A 22099-nucleotide genomic window follows, 5' to 3' on the forward strand; every position below is an offset into this window, starting at 1 on the left:
TGGAAGATGGCTATACTAGTTATCAAGAAAATCATAGGACAAATTGGGAGATTAGGATTGACTACCATGTGTAAAATACACTACCATCTGTAAAATAGAGAGCTAGTGGGAACCTGCTGTATAGCACAAGGAACTCAGCTCAGTGCTCTGTGATGACCTAGATGGGTGGGATGGGGGTGGTGGTGGGAGGGAGGGGATATATGTATACATATAGCTGATTCACTTCATTGTACAGCAGAAACTAATACAACATTGCAAAGCAATTATACTCCAATTAAAAAAAAAAAGTCATAGGAAAAATTTTTCTCAGGGCTTCTGATACATGAATCTTCAGACCAAAAAGGTCCATTAAGTACTAAGAAGAGTGAAAAAAGATCCACCTAGATACATATCATAAAACCTCAGATCTCTAAGGATCAAACAATTATAAAAGTGTCACAGGAAAGAGAAAAAAATGCTCATCCACAAAGGAATAAGAATCAAACTACCACCACCCTTATCCAATTAATGGTAAAAGACAAGGAAGTATTGCTTTAACAGTTGTAACAGGAAATGTGTATCAATGGGGAATTCTACATTCATCCAAATGAACAATCAAGCGTGAGCACAAACCAGAGTCCCATCTGGAAATATAAAGAATCAGAAAGTTCAGCTTTTAGCACAAGCATTATTAGGAATATACTTGAGGCTGCACTTCAATAAAACACGACACCCCAAAAAAGAGACAAGATTCAGGAAACCCCAGATCAACCCTATAAGAGGAACATTCCAAAGTAATGGCAGTAGAGCACACCTACACAGCAAACAGACCAGACTGGAATAGAATTCCATGCAAAGGACAGTGGGATTGAGTGGGCAGAGTAATACAGATATCATAAAGGCATATCAGAAAAAAAGACAGTTGGGAACTTTAGGAAAAACAAAAGACAATATAATAAAGTAATGGCCCAAACAGAAATGAGCATGGTTTTAGCAATTGCAAGACTGTAAGAAAAGAGGCTATATACTAAATACAATCTCCTTAAAGTGATCTAGGAGCCAGGTCACTGAACTCAAAAACTGTAAATGAATACTAGGCTATTATTTAGCCCTGTACTCAACAACATTCAAAAAGTTATCAACTGTTTTTCAAAGTTTAGAATAAACCTTTGGATGGAAGACTTGACTGCAACTGCAAAACAAAATGTTAGCAACTTTAACTTAAAAGAAAACAAGTAACTAATAAAAGGCAGAAGGTAGAGATGAGGAAAAGAAAAATGACAGATAAGGGCGCTTATTAGTTCATTTTATATGAAGAGATATGAAGAAACTAGCTATAGATAGAACACTTAATAGATATTACAATTATCTTTAATGTATAAAAACAAAAAAATATATAATTATCACTTTTTTGAAAGAAGGAAAACAACACAGAAAATGGGAAAGTAGTGTCAGTGAATGAAATTGTCACCTTTCATATAAGCAAGTCAACTGATAGAAAGTTAATCCAATAAGCAGAATTTAACATACTTTACATCAAAGTTATATCCTGAACATAACTCCACTGTTGATGGTTTAGGACACATTATGCTAAATCTGGACTGCCCTCCTCTTCACACCTCTTCTGAACATTAGTTATGTGTGCTAATGTGCATGAGAATGTGTGTGCATGTTTGAATGCATATATGTGTACATATTTTAACTAAAGGGACAACTTTAGTGTATTTTCTTGCAGTATTTTTGTTTAAAAGTTAAAAAAGGGAGAGAGAGAAAAATCACTGAAATGCAAGAACCAGTCAGGGAAAGGAGTACCCTGGGTAACTGAAGACTGAGATTAACTGAGATTTAATCTATTTCTCCCATGTTTGTAAAAGATTACTCATAGCAATCTACCATCACACAGGAAAATGGCATTCTCGCTCACTGTACAAATGCTAACCCTAATCCTAATGGACATGAGAAGTGCACCTGATTTTAAGAAATAGTGAAGGGGTGGGCAGCAGGAAGAGATACTGAAAGTATCTGAAAACTATTTTAAGGATTTCAGAATAATTTCACAGAAAAAAAATCAGAATAAGTAAATTCATATTGGTGAATCTCACAAATCTAAAGGACAGTTTAACAGAAGAGAGCAGCAGGAGAATACTACCGTCAGGAAGAACTTTCTAACAACTGCAGCTACTCAACAACAGAATGGTCTGTCTATAATAAAGGTCTGATCTTCCATCACTCTTTTGTTTAAATAAAAACCGGAAATCATCTGTCTGTAATGTTAAAAACTGGTGGATGATTGGACTAGATAATCCCTAAGGTAATAACTATAAGTATGAGAGTTCTAAACTAACAAATTTTGACTTACCAACATCCATTGCAGTTTCCATGAAGCTTTTCTGTCGTGAAGCAAACTCTGCAAGCAATTTCTGCTGCCTCTCTCTAGCCTTTTGCCGCCTACATTAAATAGAAATAAAGTGATAAGTACCACACGTGCTTAAGACATATCTACTATCTTTTAGAGGATACAATGCGTGAAAAGCCCCTGACACACAGTTAAGAACAACACATTTTCTGTCCTATGTATTAAATTTCATGTAAAATTTTATTGTCCTTAAAAGGATTCTGCTTTAAAATGGTTTGAAAGTCACTGGGCTTAAATAGGTAAAAATAAAAGCCACAGTTTACTTGAAAATGTGAAATAATTAAAGTAGATACAAAATTTGGATGTCTGACATCACAATTTCCTAAGTATATGTCAGTTCATAGCAAAAGCAAGAAGAGTTTTAGCTAGGAACTCACAATTTAACCCCAGGTACAAATAACAGCATACTCATTCCTAAAAGAAACTATTGTTAAGCTATGAACAGAATCTAAAAGATAAGAACAGTCAGATTTACTGTTACCTTAAGAACAAGTCTCTTCTAAAAGAGAATTAGCAAACAGTCAGGAAGTTTTCCAGTTTCTACTAAGAAATATTTCAAGTTTGGTTTATTTTGTTTGAAGTAAAAGAATATGAGAGTTTCAAATACAAGATAAGGATTAACCATATTCTGAATCTAAGCACAAATATTCCTTTGGATTAGTTCACTTTATTCTAATTATTAATTATCCCTTATCTTCTTCCAAAGAGCATTTTAATTTGAGGCTAGTTGCAAAAAAAAAAAAGAAAAGGACTACAACATAAGTATAAGAAAATAAAGGTAAACTAATAAAGATAGGAGATAGGCTTCCCTAGATTTAAAGATGCCAACAAAACTAATAAGCATAAAATTCTACCTCCAGCAAGGTTAATACAGTAATTCAAAACAAGAGAGGAGGGAGGGGAAGAAGAAGAAGGTTAAAAGGTGAGTTATATACTAACTCATCAGGAGAGACAAACTTTTTACTTGAACAAAACTCAAAAAGGGATTTATCGTAGCCCATGATACAAAGGACATTGAAAATATAATGGATGGAATACACTATAGCATTTCCTTTTAGTGACCATTTATTATATCTATATACCACAAAAGAATTTTATTAAACTGAGACTCTATGAAACAATTTCTGTGGGAAATCTAAAGGAATCCTATTAATCTGAAATGACTGAAGGATACAGAATATGGAATTCAGAGGAATGGAATATTGATAGTAATTTTTAGATTATTCACACATCTCCCACCCATTTAGGGAAGAAAATAAAAAACATTTATAAAATCAAGTACTGTGGTCCAGCTTACCATGATAAGTTACATATTTTTGCCAGTAAAGTTCAAGAGATTTTTAACACTCCTTTCCTAACATTTACTTTAAATATAATTTAGGGTTCGCTTAAGAAAATTCACTTTATTACCTATTTTATAAATATAACTCTTATTTTTTATATTGTTTTTAGGCCAAAATATTATTATCCAGGTTGATCACTCACCTTCCTCATTGAACTTGACTCCCAATGACATTAGCCATTTCAAAAAATTAAAGACCACTCCTGCCCTCTCCTTCCTGAACATGGAAGGTGGCACAGTGGCCTAGGACAGGGTGTCAAGACCCAACAGACTGCCATAGGAGGGCATTCATGTGGGGGAAAGTGTCAAGAAATTGGTTACATACAAGAGAACTAATCACAAATTAACACATGTTAAGGATTATAGGGGCCAGGTTTCCCACTGTGGGAGTAAAGAGTTACAATTACAAAAAGAGAGAAAAGAAGAATAAATCCAATGGTGTTGGATTAGAATTGGTATTATCAGGTTGAAGTCATAGGGGTTTTTTGTTTGTTGTTTTGTTTTTTTAAGATTTATTCATTCATTCATTCATTCATTCATTCATTTATGGCTGCACTGGGTCTTCATGCCGTGCGCGGGTTTTCTCTAGCTGTGGCGAGCGGGGGCTACTACTCTTTGTTGCTGTGCGCAGGCTTCTCATTGCAGTGGCTTCTCTTGCTGCAGAGCACCAGGCTCCAGGCACTTGGGCTTCAGTAGTTGTGGCTCGCAGACTCTAGAGTGCAGGCTCAGTAGTCATGGCACACAGGCTTAGCTGCTCTGTGGCGTGTGGGATCTTCCTGTACCAGGGATAGAACCCATGTCCCCTGCATTGGCAGGCGGATTCTTAACCAATGCGCAACCAGGGAAGTCCTGAAGCCATAGTTTTTAATAACTCCTTCTCCCCTCCCTCCATCACACACACACACACACACACACACACACACACATATTCTGCCCACTAACAGGATATGTGAATGAGCTCATTAGAATGAGCGCATGAATTATGGTTTCTAAATAACATTCTCTAATAAAAGTAACCAGTACTCTTTGGAGAAATGGCTAATACCAAACACAAGATGAACCTGGGCTATCTTCTTGGCCCAGAAAATAAGAAAATGCTCCAAGAAAGGGGGAGAGAAATCCAAAGAATACAGAAACCAGCTTGAAAGGACTTCCACTGATCAAATTTAGAACAATCTGAGCATTAAGGTGATTACTGAGCATAAGATTATAACCCATAAAATAAAACAGGAATTCATAACTACAAACTGATATAAAGAAATAAATGAATAAACTGAAAGCTGATGAAGAACAGGATACTGCAGCATCTCAAAGTCTCTCTCCACAAATTACATATTAATTACAAAGGGGAGGGGGAAAAGGGAGGAAAGTTATAAACGGTAACTTAACAGTGAGGAAGTCTAACAGATACCCCTGTAACCAAGCGATCAAAGCTAATCACCAGTAATGCAACACATTACAAATTAAAATTATGTGACACCTGATGGAATGCAGTCAAAAGAAAACAACACTTCCTTTTTTCTTTTCCTGGCCAGGCCACGATACTCACCTGAATCCAAACATAACGGGAAAGTAGACAAACCCAAACTGAGGGACATTCAACAGTGTATACTGCTCTGTAACCTTCAAAAGTGCCAAAATCAAGAAAATAAAGGAAAAACTGAGGAAACTATCCCATGCTGAAGGAGACCAAAGAGATACAACAACAAAATGTATTGAGTGATCCTGGACTGGATCTTTTTGCTCTGAGAAACGTTAATGGGACAACTGTCAAAATCTGGGATCTAAGGATTTTATCATACTAAATAAAATGTTAATTCTCTTATTTTCAAAGTATATTGTCATTACGTAAGAAAATGACCTTATTTCTAAAAAATACGCATTAAAGCATTCCAGGGTAAAGCAACTTACTCTGAAACGATCCAGGAAGTTCTTTGTATTATCCTTGAAACATTTCTGTAAGTTCGAAATTTCTTCAAAATAAAAAGGTTTTAAAAATTGAAACCAATTTTTCTCCTCAAAGGACAAAAATTTGTCACCAAGGAAAGAAATGGAAACAAACAAAAATGTGCTGTAGATGCTCAAAGACCTATGAGACCTATGAAACCTCCAGAAATGTTTAAATAATAATAGCACTGATAGAATATGTGTTTGGTCTCCTATACTACTCCTTTGTAAACTTATAAGTTTCAGTATGTTTCTTTCATTAAACCAATGAATTATGTACTCTACAGTTCATCATTTTGTGGAATATATATGTCCACAAAATAATATTTCAAATAATCTAAATATCAAATGTAAGAAAACCTCCAATATAACTGATTGGCACTAATATTAAAATTCATTTCTATTCTGGAATTACTGTAAACTCCAGATAATTATGGTTATCACCTTTATTTTAGCCTTGAGAGAGCCTGAGCAGAGAACTCAGTCACACCATGTGACTTCGACAGAAATGATTAAAAAAATGCGTGTGTTTTTTTAAATTTTTTTAAAAATGCATTTCTGTAAGAGCTTTGTATGATTTCCAGAAATGGAATGTCATTCTCATTTTTCCCTTGTGAATTTTTTCGTAATTTAGACATTATTCCTTTCTGAATTTGGGCATAACTGTGCATAAAGACCATTAACAAAAAAAAGACACAAGTTCTGGCAGATTCATACAACTCAGCAACTTTCCATTATGACCTCAGAGGTGGAGATATTGAGCTTGCATACTGGCACAACCCTCTAAAGTTTCCTGTTTGTATCTAGTTTTCTATGGAGTTAATCTATTACAAAAGTGATGCCAAGTTTGCCTATAGGTGGAGTACTTGGGAATGGATCATCATTAAGTGTTTATGAACTGTTCTTCCTTTATTATGAATTTAATCCAAAACCCACAATAAATTGAGAAAAAACAATGTGAGAAGCATAGTGAGATTCAAGCAGATTCATTTTAATCCTTAGCTGTCTGCTACAGAATTAGTTTCAAGTTCTTATCAATACCATCATCGTTCAAAGGAAACAAGCCCATAACAAAAAAAGCCTTAACAAATTCTTAGGATATTATTTATTACAACAGCATTACAGCCTTCATAAAAAATAGCAACTAAACTATGTCCTCTAGTATCATATCTATTATGAGTAATAATCACAAAATACCTTTAACCAAATAAAATAAGTTTTGATTCACTGAATGTTTACCTTCCTTTTTTTAAAAAAAAAAAAGACATGATTCTATAACCAAAATGAAAGGTGACCAATTTAGAAAATGACCAACTTTAGTTAACAAAAATTAAAATTTTACCTCATTTTTAGCCTTCTAATTTTATCAGTAAATCTATTAAATTCTAGGCAGCTACTAATTCAAAATTAATGAACTTTCATCTAAATTATGTTAGTTATAACAACTCCTATTTATAAAATACTATGAGAAATAAGAACTCTCCTAAATTCTTAATATACTAAAAGCTTTTGTGTATACTTTTATTATAAATTACCTGGTACAAAATTATGTCAGAAATGAAGTACAGCTGTATATAACTAAATTTGCTTCTGATACAGTTACTAAAGGATGACCTCCTAACTATCCAATCAAACTGGACTGCCCATCTTAACTGAACTTTTGCAGCATTTAACAATCTTGATAAGTTCTTTCCTTTCTGAACCTCCTCCTCTTATGCCTCTGATGCCACTCTCTTCAGTTTTCCTCCTGTTCCACTCCAGCCATCCCTTTTCGAATCACCTTTGTAGGTACTCCTTCCTCACTCAATCCCTTTACTGTTTTCCCCTTGAGTTTTACGTTGTGTTCTCATTTTCTTACTGCACATATTCTTCCATATACAAGGCTTTAACTATTACCTATATGCCTAAATCTGTAGCTCTAAACTCAGAATTCTTACCCTCTAACTGAACCCCACCTGGATGCCTTCCTTAAACTCAGTAACATATAAAACTGAGCATACCAATTTTACTGATAAGCCTGAGCCTCCTCCTATCCTCCCTTACCTTGGTAAACAGAAACACTGTTCAAGGAAAAATATAGAGTTTTTATAAATATTATGATTTAACAACAAATTAAAAGCAACCTACAGTGCCAAAAGCTACAATCATCAAAGTATGTCTTAAAACATTGCTTGTTTAATAATTTGTGATCATATACTGGAAAGACTGGAAAGGACCAAAAGAAACTAAAACAATCAAATTTTTAAGGAATATTAAAATTTTTTTAAATTTTCTATTCTCATTTAAAGTTGAATTAATAATTTTTCTAAAAAACAGAATTCTTAGATTCCCCACAGAAATAACAGATGGCAACTTTTCCAAAGGGGTCTACAGGTTTAGGGCAGTAATTTAATGTTGGGGTCAGAAACTCAACTAACTCAAGTATGCTAAATGCACAAGCACTGACTATCTTTTATTCCATTTCTCTTATAAACTAATCAGCTACAATTATAGTTGATAAACATCCAGGTGACTAGCCTCAGATGGCCAAAAGTGGGGGTGGGGGATGGTAATATAAAATCTTCAACTGTACCATACATTAGTTTAAAGCATTAAAAATAAAAATTACCTTTCTTCTTTGTCCAGTGTTTTCTTCTCTGCTGCAGTGATCTTTTTGGGTGGTACAGGAGGGGTCACTTTTCTACATATCTCTTCAATGATACGTTTGTTCATTCTGCTTTGCAATGCAGCTTTTAGTAAAATTCTTTCTACTGCAGTTATACCATCTCCGTGACTATATTTAGGAATTTCTGGTTGGATTAAAATTTCTATGTCATCAAGCCAAGGAGGATAGTAGGAGTTTTGTTTTCCTGAGAGTTTGTGGTGAAGTTTAATTAACAAAGACAATATGCTTTCTTTAATTTCCAAAATGGCTGTAGTTAACTGTGGAGCTGAACCAGGTGCAGACCATTTATTTGAAGTTTTAGGACGAACCACCTGATTTGCCTCACTGCTACTGCGATTGATGATCTCCTGAAACTTCTTTCTACGCTCTGCTACTAAGCTGAAAACTTGAGCTGTACCAGAACTCTAACATTCAAAAGAGAAAGAAAGAAAAATCAAGAGAAGTTACTCAGTGTCAAGTTTAAAAACATATTAGTACTACATTTTCAAAAGGGAATGTTCAAAGTTTCACCCAAAGATTTATTTAATAGATTTGCTCTTTAAGTAAATGTGTCCCTTCACTTTTCTCAAACGATTTAGTCGCACTCAATCTGGAAACAACAATGAGGTGAAAGGAGATTACCCACAGTAACACCGCTTTTACAACCTCCTGGGCCTATCTACCAGGGAAAACAGACAAAACTTGACTAGTATCTACAGCCATACTGAAGAGGAATCATAAACCAGTCCTTCACCAGTTTAAAGGAATAAAAGCTATTCTATCCAACATTCATCAAGAATACTATACTCTTTACCAAATTCTAAAAGACCATGATATCTTCTGCTTCAGAAAATTATAAATTAATTTTTTTCCAAGTTAATGAATCTGAACTACTAACTGATTTCATTTTTAAGGAACTTCAAAAGTTTAAAAATTACTTCTAACATAAATGCTTTAAGTTACTAAAATGAAATATAAAGATGAAAAATGAAACTAATCTGTCTCATATTTAAATATCACTATAATTTATTTGAACAGATTTTTTAAAACTATTTTTTCTCAATAATTTATCTTCAAAGTAGCCTTTTTGCTAAAGCAAACTGCAGTAGAGCTCTTAGAAATCATCTTTTAATTACAATACAAGTCAGTTTAATAGATTTCATAAATTTTTTTAAGCAAGCATAGAAAGGATGCTTCAAACAGTTGCACTTTTATGAGCTAAATTATAATATACTTTTTTTTAACATCAAGCTGTTTTTCTCTACCAGCATTACAGGCAAAATTGCTTCTTATAGATGCCAATATTTTAATAAAAATTCTTTATGGTGTTCACAGCAAAAACATATTGTGAAAGACAGTTCCCACAAATGGACTCTTAAACAAGAAATGTCTGATTCAATGTTCTTTACGTGCAAAAATTTAGATTATAGGAATTAGAGGTATTTAAGTTTAGTTACTTGCAGTGTCATTTCAAGATTTTTCATTTCTGCTTTTTATAAATTAATTAAGCTACATGCAATGAGAGAGCTAATTTTCAAAATGAGTCCAAATACACAATATATGGAGTTTACAATTTCTTTGGGCTTATTTTATCAAGGTTAACTGCTATAGAGAAGAAAAAAAAAAAAAGGTTGTGAATGGGCATGCCACTAGTAACTAAAGATTAAATTTATTTTGGTTTAGGAAACATTCATTTTTAAGATGTTAGTATCAATGCTAAATTTAAACAGACTGAAATGTGCCACTTATAACTGGCCCAAAACACTAACACTACTAAGAAAAACCCAGTATTAAATATGCAGTATTCTTTTTTAGGTTCAATAATGTGAATTTTCTTTAAAATTAATTCTGAATCACTGCATTTAAAAAACATGCACACATATGTTAAACTTTTTTTAATCTAACCATATTAATTAAACATTCACATACACAAATATTTCAGCATTTGTCCCCATTTCCAGTTAAAGCCATATTGCTAGTTAATGCAAATATCATATACATCTACCTCTCTTTGAAGAACTTTAGGCCGTCGTGAACTCTGGCAGATTAAAGGAAAAAGACGGGTGAGGCAGAAGTTGCTTAGATATATCAGAGGAAATAAAGGACAATTTAAAGTTATCTACAACCACATTTATTTTTCTTTTGGATATGACAGGATGATCTAAATGACGCATCCCAAAGTCTCTCCTTTTTTTTGTTCTCTCGTTTATACTTACTTGTAAAGAACCCAAGCTATCAGAGCTGGTACTTGCAGGTGAGTCTCTCTTCACTTCCGGAGCAGTCTCTGGAACTCTCACTCTAACATAATTTATAAAGTGTCTCATGTTTGATACTAAGTTACTACCAGGAAACCAACTGTCATGACAACGTTCTGGTCCACATACCGATGCCTATAACATAAACGTAATGAATATCAAACCTTGCCCATCAGGTCGAAGGTACAACGGAGATGTAACAAGCCCAAATAGTAGTCTACCACTGCCTGTCATATATTCTGCCTGAATCCCTTAGAGTCTCATTCACAAATTACAAAGTGCTAATAAAACCAAATGAAAACACAAAATTTAAGAACAAATTTCTCAATACTAATACAGGTAAGTTCAATGGAAGTCAGCTAAACTTCTCCAGAAAAAATACATTTTTCAATTTGGAAATACTTAGTATAGAATATTATTCATTACCCATTAGGAATAACTCATAAACAGTCAAATAATGCTAATTTAGACTGTGAAAAAAGTATGGAAAATCAACCAAAAGTCAGACATAGTCTCAGAGGAATCTTAATGATCTTTTAATATCTATGAAAGAATATATGTTGACTCAGACTACAAAGTACTGCCTAGTCTTTTTACTTGTCTGGGTTTTTTCGCTGTTATTATGTTGTATTATATTCTGTCTTTTTGGAGGGAAGGCATGAGGAAAATATCAATTAATTGTAAAATCAATTTATAGTAATATCACTTTTATGGAAATGATACTTATAATGTCCTGAAACACATTAACAACTTGTATTCTTAAATAAACATTGTCCCTAATAACAATACTTACTCTACTAACTTAAAATCTTTATAGAAAAACTTTGTTATTTAAAAATAATCCCTAATCAAATTATTAGAATTTCTAGATTGAAGTCCTAACATAACAATTATTTACCAGTAATCAATGCTATTAGTGTAACACTGAAAATGTACTAACCACTTTTCTTAGATCTACATATTACGAATTACAAATTTCAAATTCAATAATTCTATAAATGGAGTTTAATGTATTAGTGAAACCTCTAAAAGAACATATGTATTTGAAGATTAAAAAGGGCTTTTTCCAATAGTTCTTAAGAAGATTTTATCTGAGTATGATGAATCCATAAATACCTTTCAAGATGACATACAACCTTTTATTAAGGCATGTCATAACTTTAATATTTAAAAATATAAGAAACTACTTACCTCTTCATCTGATTCCTCTTCAGCTGAATTTTCAAGACCTAATTCAATCAGATACAAAACCATGCAGAGTACATGTTCTGACAGATTCTGATGATCCATCAAAATCTTTAAAGAGGGAAAAAATGAACCATAATTACTTTTTTCCACAAAACATATTTCTCTTAAATATCAACAAATATTTTAATGCTATAGATGAAAGTAACATAAAATATATATATATACACATATATACAAAATTCATAATCAGATATGTAAGTAAAGCTACACCTTGGTGAAAAGACAAACTAAAACCAAAAAAACACGTTCCCTCTCAAGATTACACAGTATTGTAGGCAATATTCAGAAATATTAGTTCACTGATATCCTAAAGGTTAATGCATTAAATAATCCACTTAAACCATTATTATAAAAATACTAGTATCTAAAAAGTAATTTAACAAGAATATTTTTCATCCTAAGTTGCTGACACTTTTCTCCTGAAGACAAGGATATCAGAAAAATAAGTCTGTTTAATAGGATAATTCACACAAGTGTGTTTAGCATAGCACCTGGCATATAATTGGGAGCATAATAACTGTTTATGGAACATTAATATTCTTAAAATCTGACTCTAAAATTAAAGTTCTGAGCCTGAGTGTTTTGTGCTGTTGTGTAAATGTGTACGCAATGTGTGGTTTATATGGGTGAGAAAGGAAAAAGGAAAGCAAGTGGTTAGGAGAGAAGCTTCTCTGAGGAAATAGTGATAAATCTAACCTTATACATGGATTATACAATGCAAGCCTTACACATTTTATGCAGGACTTCAGGCTAACTGACACCAATCACTCATTTAATACAATGCAACAAACTGTTAACCAGAAGACACATAAAATACCATGAGAAAAAAATAGCCTGGCAGCTATCATGTTGTCTTTATTATTTATATTAGGGAAAAAAAAGCCCTCTGGTCAAACTATGGAAAGGGTAAGAGGAAGAGCTTCTGCAGGGAGTGGCACTGCTGGCCGCGGATGAGACTACACAAACAAAAAAGAGGCCAATCTAGGCTGAGCCTCACAGAAACTGCCCAAGTGGCAGAAGGAGCTTGGAAAGGACTTAGTCGCTTAGGAGCTAATCTCTTGTGACTAAAAAATAAAGACTTTCAGTTCACTGACTTTCTAATGCTTATTCTGGCTATTCAGAAGGGTTTTCCATTCATATTTCGCATGGAACAGTGGTGAGGAGGTGAAACTTTTTAAAAGGTTTCAAAACCTTTTAAAAACCTGATTTTTTTATACAAATTCTGTACACACTTAGCTATTTGACCTTGAGCAACATCCGGCCTTAAGTTTTCTCATCTTTAAAACTGGAATTATAGTCCAGAATTATTGTAAGGATTGCACGCTTATTATCTGTAATTTGCTTCATACAGTATCTAGTAATCGGTGCTCGACACAATAGTAGGTAGGTAGTGTGGATGGTGGGAGGAGCTGGAACAGCAGTAAGAGGGGACTGAAGGCAGGGAGGCAACAGAGGTCCTTCTTTCTAATCCAGTACTCTACAGGACACCAAGCCTCAACCACACACACAGCGAGCATAAGCAACACTAGAACAGTTTCAGACTCCCAAGGATTGCCTATCACTACTACTCTGCCTCCTCTTAATAAATAAGCATTACTAGCTAAAATCAAATAAATTTTGGCTTGAAATCCTGTGGCATTACATCTTACAGCTTCAAATGAGTAACTTAAAGGCTAAGGGAAAAAAACTTTATTAGGTACTACAAAAAAAAAAAAAGAATGGTTTCTGGGGAGTTTTATCAACATGTTCTATATTAAAGTGTTTTGACATTAAACATGGTAGGAGATGAAATGGTTCACTAACACTGATTTTTAGAGAGTTGACCTGCCAATGCAATGTCAATTAAAGGTTTTTCTATTATCATGAAAGTCAGGAAAGCTATTACAAAGTTGAGCTTTTTAAAAACTTGTTCACAGTAATCTTGTAACAACTAAATATTGCCTATTTTTGGTGAAATATTATTTTTATAATAAGCAAATGAAAAGGTTGAAAAAATATAACTTGAAAGGACACAAATCATTTGCAGTAGGTTTCTTTAATTTTTAAATCAAGAATTACTGACATTTATTTTCAATATATGTACTCAGCTTCACTATCTGAACTAGTTATTTAACCTCTAAAACTTAAAAATCACATTTTAAAAATAAGAACAACAATAGAACTTTCACTTATAAGGATTTTTGCTAGAATTAAACAACATAATGTATGTAAGTGTATATAAAGCATTTGAAACACAATCTGGCACTAAGTAAACATGTTAACAATGTCTGTTATTTGTAAAAAATCAAAACCACACATATCTTTTTTTTTTTTTTTTTTTTGGCACATGGGCTTAGTTGCTCCGCGGCATGTGGGATCTTCCTGGAGCTGGGATTGAACCCGTGACCTCTGCATTGGCAGGCAGATTCTTAACCACTGCACCACCTAGGAAGCCCCCACACATATCTTTTTAGTAAGAAAAATATTCTACTTTTTTAATGAAAAAAAAAGAACATTTTAAGTCATTTTACTGAATAATTTCCCTAGAAATTAATGAAAATAAATCATTCAAAACTTTTTTTGAGGCACATGTCTAAAATTTTAACGAGAGTAATTTTTACAAGCAAAATAAAAAACTGGTCATGGGGCAGAGTTAAAAAGAATAGGGGGTACAGAAATCTAAAAGCTATATTTGTTTACATAGCAAACATTAAGAAAAAAACTAAAATGTCTACTTAACAAAATTTAATGTATATTTTCTTAAGTAATTTAATGTAGTAATTGGAAACTTGCCTAATAAATAGGCTTACTTTTTTATTTCTTTTAATTTACAATTTTTCAAATTCTAATTAGAAAGAAACAATAGTTTTTTTCTTTATATCTAATTGTATAATGTTTATCATGTCCATAGTTACTCTGTAAATGTCTATAGTTACCTTATCTATGAGTATGGTTTGTCTTTCATCTCTTATCCAGATTAGGACATAAATATGCCTGTTACATATATACATGCATACTCCACAATATTATGTATACAATTTTTGAGTACACAACTAATACTAGCGAAATAAGTAAGTCAGTTCTGTGTGAGAAGACCCAAGAATAAAACAAATTCTAGGTAACAACAAGTAAAAGCATCATCTTTTGAGTTTCTAAGATATTTAACAAAAGAAAATCCTTAATGTTGTCACATAGGAACCCATTCAAATCCCTCCATGTCACATTCCTGATCCGAGGAAGAAAGCCAAGAGAACAAGCCTAAACACAGGGCCACTGGCCCCTATGGCTGCCATCTTAGTTTTGTCATTTTAGTGGATTCTGGTGGTTGTTTTGTCCCTACTGTTCATTCCATTCTTCCTGTACTCACACAATATTTCACTTCTTGTGGCACAGAAACCATAAAAAACATTCCCACCTGAAACTGATAAGATGAATAGTTTTCCACAAAGAATGGTGTAGCTCTGTTATTTTCAACTTAGATTTGAAATTACATATAGAATACAACTCACATACATGTGATTATGACATAGCCTCACGCATCTTAAATATATAAATACACTTTGCTTTATAGATGGTACTTTTATATAAATATTATCCTTTAGCACTTTTATTCAAAAATTATGGTAATAAATTCTAATCTGAGTCTTTCTATTCAAATTACTACTGTACCTTGTAAAGCAGAGTGAATAGCACAATGTGTAAAGTTTTACAGTGCAAAAGTCTCATGAGACCTTTATAGCTGGGATGTAGTGGTGTCCTTTTCTTATAGGGAGGCCAGGGATTTCCAGGAAATTTTCCACTCTGTTTTAAACTGTAAAAATAAAATAAAAATAAAATTAGATGACAGACTCAAGATTAAACTGTAATTTAAATGGTGATTCCATAGCTTCATCACACACTATACATGTTACTTTAGCACTTTTTGGAACAGCCTTATGCACAGATCATAATTTCCTCTACCTTTTTCTGGATATATCATATTATTGATTCACTACCATTGAACTCACAGTCAATAGCACCATAACAGCCTGAACAAAGTGCATCTAAAAATAAATTTTCTCTGTAAGGCACATCAAAGCCTTCTTGCCCTTAGGAACACTAGACAACACTTTGGCACTACATTTGGAGGCCATTTTGAACAGTGAAATCACCAAAGGACAAAAATGCAAAAAAAATAGCACTAAATTGACCATGAAAAGGACACTTGTTTACAGTATGAGCTGAAACAAGAGGATAGAGTTTTGCTTTATTCCACTTCAACCTAGGTGTCCTCTGCATATCCACCCAGATCTGTGAATAACCAGGAAGGTGCTCCGAGTATTGATTTGGGGCTTAAAAATAAATTTTACCAAGTAGCCAAATTTGCCAATATAAAATTTGCAAATAATGAGGATCAATTGTATATGACAGAATTAGCATTATAAATCAGTGAGAAAAGGATAGATTGTTCAATAAATAGTCCTGGAGCTGTTTTCTGCAAAGGAAAAATAAATAAATAAATCACTACTTTACTCTATATATAAAAATCAACTCCAGGTGGATTAAAGATCCAAATATAAAAAGGAAAACTTTAGAACTAATGAACTTTAGACAATCTAACAGAAAAATCATCAAAGAATAATCTATACACCACTCTAATAGCAAGAATCATGAAGGGAAATTAATAAGTTTTTTTAAGGCTCAACCTCACCTAGTAATCCAGAGAATACAAGTGAGTTATACATTCAGCACTTGAAGTTAAAATGACAGAATGAACATAAATATTTAATTTTACTTTCACTCAAAACTCCAATAAAAATATAGTAATGGTATTTTTTTAAAGGATGAAAAGCACTAGGATAAGGAAAATTCAAAAAGAAAAGAAAAAAAATGCAAAATTTTGTTAATCAGAAAGCAAATGGATACATGATGACTCCAGCAAACCCAAGAAAGCCAAATCACAAGAAGGCAATGGGGGTTTCAACCCTAATTACACTGCAGAATCCTCAAAAGGCTCAGAAACTGGAAGCATCTGGTACATCAATAATTGGAGTTGGGGAGATAGGAGGCTAAAATGAGGATTGGATGAAAACTGCTTCTGACCCATCCCAACAATTCTGGCTAGAAAATTCATCTCTGGAGAAGGTAAAACACAAGCACAGTTAAGGGTAGGAGGATGGGCGGTTAAAGTCATCGTGTGCATTTTGATTCAGAGCGCTTAGGCTTTAACTCCATTCAGTTCACAGAATAATGGCAGCCAGACCATTACCTTCTGGGCAATATTTGAAAATACTTCTCTGAGGAATCTGACAAAACCAAAGAGAAAGTTCTAAAGAGACTAACATAAGGGCTTCTCAACACACCTGCCTGCCCAAATCATCCTACACTAAAGCTCAGAATCTACAAGATCCACGAAGGCACTGAGAGCTTGTGCTTCATCACGAGCAGCCAGAATTATCAGACATCCAAAGAATGCCGCTAACATAAAAGCTACAGACTGACCAGTACAAAACTCAACTTAGAGGAAACAGATATTATGTAGGTAGGGGGAAAAGATCTTAAAAATAAAAAAATTACGAGGAGCGGCAACCCAGTTTCCTGTTACATAGGTTTGGAAGGGGAAAGTCAGTGCAGCCCACATACCCCATGTTAGCAGAATTTCCTGACATCTATATGAGGTGAGAACACCTATAAACAGGAAAGAATAAATTCACAGTTTGGTCTCTATATAGGAGCTGATTCTTCCTGAATATCTGCTGAGACAAGGACAGAATAAGTTGGCCTTTTCAGCATTTCAAGATCCTTCTGCCTGTGGGTATGTTGGGAGCAAAGGCATATTATCAAGATGCTGATGTGATTCCTCAACATAGGATTGATGAGAAAATGACCCAGACAAGAGGAAGAAGAGGAGGAAATGGCAGTTTCTCAGGGACTGCTAACATTCCAGGATGTAGCCATAGAATTTTCTCAGGATGCGTGGGAATTTCGGGACATCACTCAATGGGAACTGTACATGGATGTGATATTAGCGAACCATAAAAACGTGGTCTCCTTGCATCCTATCTCTAAGCCAGACCTGGTCACCTTTATGGAGCAAAAAGAAGGATCCCTGGGAGGTGAAGGGAATGGAGACAATAGCCATACACCCAGGAATTGGGGCCCCCATCCAGGTGGAGGATGGTGACTTCAGGCAGAGCATAAGATTCCTGGGGTAGCACCCTGTTACCTCACCACCAACCAATCAGAAGAAAGTCACACACACATCCTGCAGTCCCCACCCCAAATTCTGCCTATTAAAAACTTCTCCCCAAAAACCATGGGGGAATTTGGGGGTGGGTTTTTAGAGCACAAGCTATCTGTTCTCCTTGCTTCTTGCTTAGCCCTGCACTAAACCTTGCCCTGCTCAAAAAAAAAAAATTACCATTAGCATATCAGAGAATGAGTCACATCTATGATTCAAGAAGAGGATGCCATTAAGTTTGTGTAAAAAAAAAAAAAAAAACTGGTTTCTATATAATACTGTAGTGGATACATATAAGCACAATTTTCAAAGCAATCCCAATGGCTTATGATAAAATGTTTCAATTACTCTATTTCACTTAGCACAGAAAAGCAATTTTTAGTTTTTATTTTATTTCTTTGTTTGCTTTAAGCAGTAGGCTCCTAAATATGCAGCACCTAGACTAATAAAGAGTTCTGAAATAAAGGTTATATATTTGTTCAAGGCAGCAGGTAATACATCACTCTGACTGCTCTTTTCAAAACCATTAATGGAATAATGCAAATGAAAAGCTGCATGAAGCAAAAAAAATTTTAAGTGACTCAAACCAACACCTAATTATTGACTAGTTTGAGACAAAAAATGACATATATAAACTCATACAACATACCTTAAAACATGGGCCAGCAGCCATTAACCTTCAAGATGGGAGATGGGAAGCAACAGAAATATCAGAAAATACAGTTCAAAAAAAGTTGCTTCCCAGCTGAATTTAAAGTAACCACTATATAAAAATCACAGTTGTCTTTTGTAAATGGCCTAGACAATAGTTCCAACACTGCCATTAACAAACATATTTCACTGAACTTCTCTGGACCACAATGTCCTCCTATATAAAATATAACACTGAACTGAATGGATGCTTTTCCAACTGTTGGTTTGTTTTTGCTCTTGTTGTTTTTTAGTTTTTGTTGTTTCATTTTAAAAGCTGAATTGCCCATTCAGGGGTATCTGGAAGGGAGTGAGGAAGCAGGATAAGCCACCTCCACTCTCTTAGGCCTCCTCCTGCTGTTGCCCAACTCCCTCTTCCAGTAATGGCCCCCAAGACATTTCTACAGAAGCTGGAGAGGAGATCCTGAAGGGCTTTTCCAGCAATAAGATACTAAAATTCTAAAGATCTAAACACCACACAAAGAAAATGGCTTAGAAAGGAAGGAAGGAAGGAAGGAAGGAAGGAAGGAAGGAAGGAAGGAAGGAAGGAAGGAAGGAAGGAAGGAAAAGAAAGAAAGGAAGAAAATGGCTTACTTTCACTTAAACTCTCAGCACTAGAAAATTTTAAGGAACTTTTCATTCATTTAGCAATTACGGATTATCTACAAAGTACCTAGCATCTAGATTCTGAAGACACAATAGCTTTAATTTACCTAATTATTTTTCTCTATAATCCTTCAAAACACCTTTCTATTACCTTCTTGAAATAAAAAGGATCATAGTAAATAAAATCAGTTTTGCCACTTTTGTTCCTTAAAACTAAAAGAAAATGAAAATGACCAATAGCCAATAAACCCTACACTTTAGGGTTATTTCCCAGTTGCGTTATAATAAGAACTGCAACAGTCAATTATACAGTCATATAAGAGATATCACATAAAGGAAAGAGATGTTATATTTCATACACAAAATAAATTTCAAAAAAATTTAAGTTTTACATAGAAACAAAAACTCTTTATGGACATATTTATTTTAAATACACAAAATATTATTGGATTAATATAATAGTTTGCACATAAAATTTCACAGATTAATTTACAAGAAAATGATTTTAATCTGAAGCTAAAGTGTATTTATTTATCCGCCATTATTCTTTTATTTAGATACACATTTCTTTAAAACAAAGATTTTCAAACTGCCAAGAAACATCACAGCAATTCAGAAACATTTCTAAGAAAGTATAAAGACACTGTACAGGAACTCAAAACCAAATGAGGAGAATGAGAGAATGAGAAAAAATAGACAGCAAAATAGGAAAGAGGAAAACAATAAAAATAGCTCTACAGATATGGTTTTCTCTATGGAAAGTCAAAATATGATACGGTTCTAAACAACGAATAACACAAAATAGATTAGAAAATAACAAGATACCTGCAAACAGAAAAGGTTACCTGTAAGTAAAAGTTTAAACCAGGTTTCTCAACTTTGACACTAATGACATTTGGGGCCAGAAATTCTTAGTTGTAAGGACCAGACTTAGCCTCTAATAGATGTCAGTAATAGCCCTCTCAGTCTATAGACAATGCCAAATATTCCCTGGAGGAAAAAATTCATCCTGGTTGGGAAATACCAGTCTAAACGAAGGGAATTAACTGCTCAACGCTCAAGTAAAAATCTTCTATGTGAAAAATAAAAGACAACAATTCTCTTTGATTTACAGAGTAAATAATATATAATAAGCACTCAATAAATGTGTATTGTCAAATTAAATTTCCCTTTTAAAACTGATTACATTAAGTATTTACTGATTCTTTCAAAGCTTGGAAAGCTTCAGGCCAGCCTCAGTCCGAATTGCTGTTTATTACAAAGTAAAAGAGAATAATAAAATTAACTATATATTTAATTCTTATATATTCAAATGACTAGCCGCCACCACCACCACCCCTGAAAAAAGACAGAGCTACTTAAGACAGCAGTGTTTATGAAGGCCAAACTAGGTTTTCCATGTAAATGCTTCCTCCCACCCATCTTTTCATTTTTCAGCATGAACAACTCAAATTTACTTACTCAACAAATATACTCTGAATGCCTATCATGTGCCAGCACTGAGATAGATTCTCAAGATATAAAAGAGACATAGAAACAAAAATATCTTCCCTCAAGTAACTGAGTCTAATAAAAACCTACAAAGCAAACAAATACTTACAAAACTACACAAAAAGCATAAAAAGAGGTTGCTAAGAAAGCAGAAAAAGGAGAATCTCAGACTATCTCCCCAAGGGTTTTAGAGAAAGATAGAGAGAGAGATGCTGAATTGTTTTGTCTTTCGTTTTTGTCTTTCTTAGTGTGAGATATGGGAGTGAAGAGTATGCTAAAATTCTATACTATAAACTTTCTTCAGATGTATCTATGATGGTTCTTAAATTCAACATATATTTATTACTGCAAAGTCTTGGCAAAGAGAAGTTTCAATTACACCCAATATCTGTATTTACACTTTGATAGTTATATGAACAAATATTTTCTCAAGATCAAAGACATTTATATCATTTTAAACTTGTTTTCAAGATGTTTAAGCACAAATAAACTGAGCACAAATAAAAAGTGATATCCTATAATGTTCAGCAATGTATTAACTATTTAATGCTTAAAAATAGGAAGAAATAATACATTAAAAAATAGTCCATGACAATAACATCTAAAACTGAATTCTCCATTAAAAAGATATCCTTCAAAACTCTTCTGCAATTATCAACATTTTAACTTCCGTGTTAAATATTTACAAATAAAATTCACTTTACTTTGGCTATTTTCCCAGTTGTCAAGAACACAGCAATATCATCACACTTTTTGTAGCTACCCATCACCTCTGATATCAGACAATTTTACTCTCTTAACCTGTGCCTCCTCTACTGGTTTAAAAGCAGAACAACACAAAACCAAGCTTTGATGTTTTTCATGTTAATTGTGATGTTTTATAAAATTTATTTTTATCAGATTAATGTCAGATTTTTGGATCAAGATCTTGAGAATATAAATCTCAGCCAGATTATTCTTTTAATCTTAAAATATTTTCTCTTCTAAAGATTTTGTGTATACTTTAATGAGAGCATATCACATTTGTGTTATAACTGAAATCTTTCTCTATAAATACAAAATATCCATTATATACTAATCAATATAACGGACTTACAATGCCGTATATCTGTCCATTGCAGACTGCACATCTCTACGGTAAACTGTTCGAAGAATGACCATGACGGGGTCAAACTCGTGATCCCAGACTTCAGCTATTATTCAAAAGAGAGTAGAAACAAAACACTGACTTCTTAGGAATAAAGTCAATTTCTAATGACTAACTACACTTAAGTATATCTTA

At 33.5% G+C, this 22099-nt stretch overlaps 1 protein-coding gene across 1 annotated transcript in view; it reads right to left on the reverse strand.

Annotated features, from left to right (window-relative positions):
• UBR3 (ubiquitin protein ligase E3 component n-recognin 3) overlaps positions 1 to 22099 on the reverse strand; it is a 223694-nt gene that overhangs the window by 88557 nt on the left and 113038 nt on the right. Inside the window, exons 19-25 of the mRNA XM_057747121.1 lie at positions 21914 to 22010; positions 15480 to 15621; positions 11775 to 11879; positions 10545 to 10718; positions 10334 to 10366; positions 8293 to 8753; positions 2339 to 2427 (exon numbers count right to left, since the gene is read on the reverse strand). Coding sequence (XP_057603104.1) covers positions 2339 to 2427; positions 8293 to 8753; positions 10334 to 10366; positions 10545 to 10718; positions 11775 to 11879; positions 15480 to 15621; positions 21914 to 22010 — 1101 coding nt within the window. The remainder of the gene's footprint in view (positions 1 to 2338; positions 2428 to 8292; positions 8754 to 10333; positions 10367 to 10544; positions 10719 to 11774; positions 11880 to 15479; positions 15622 to 21913; positions 22011 to 22099) is intronic.

Source organism: Hippopotamus amphibius, chromosome 8 (assembly GCF_030028045.1).
Source record: "Hippopotamus amphibius kiboko isolate mHipAmp2 chromosome 8, mHipAmp2.hap2, whole genome shotgun sequence".
NCBI lineage: Eukaryota > Metazoa > Chordata > Mammalia > Artiodactyla > Hippopotamidae > Hippopotamus > Hippopotamus amphibius.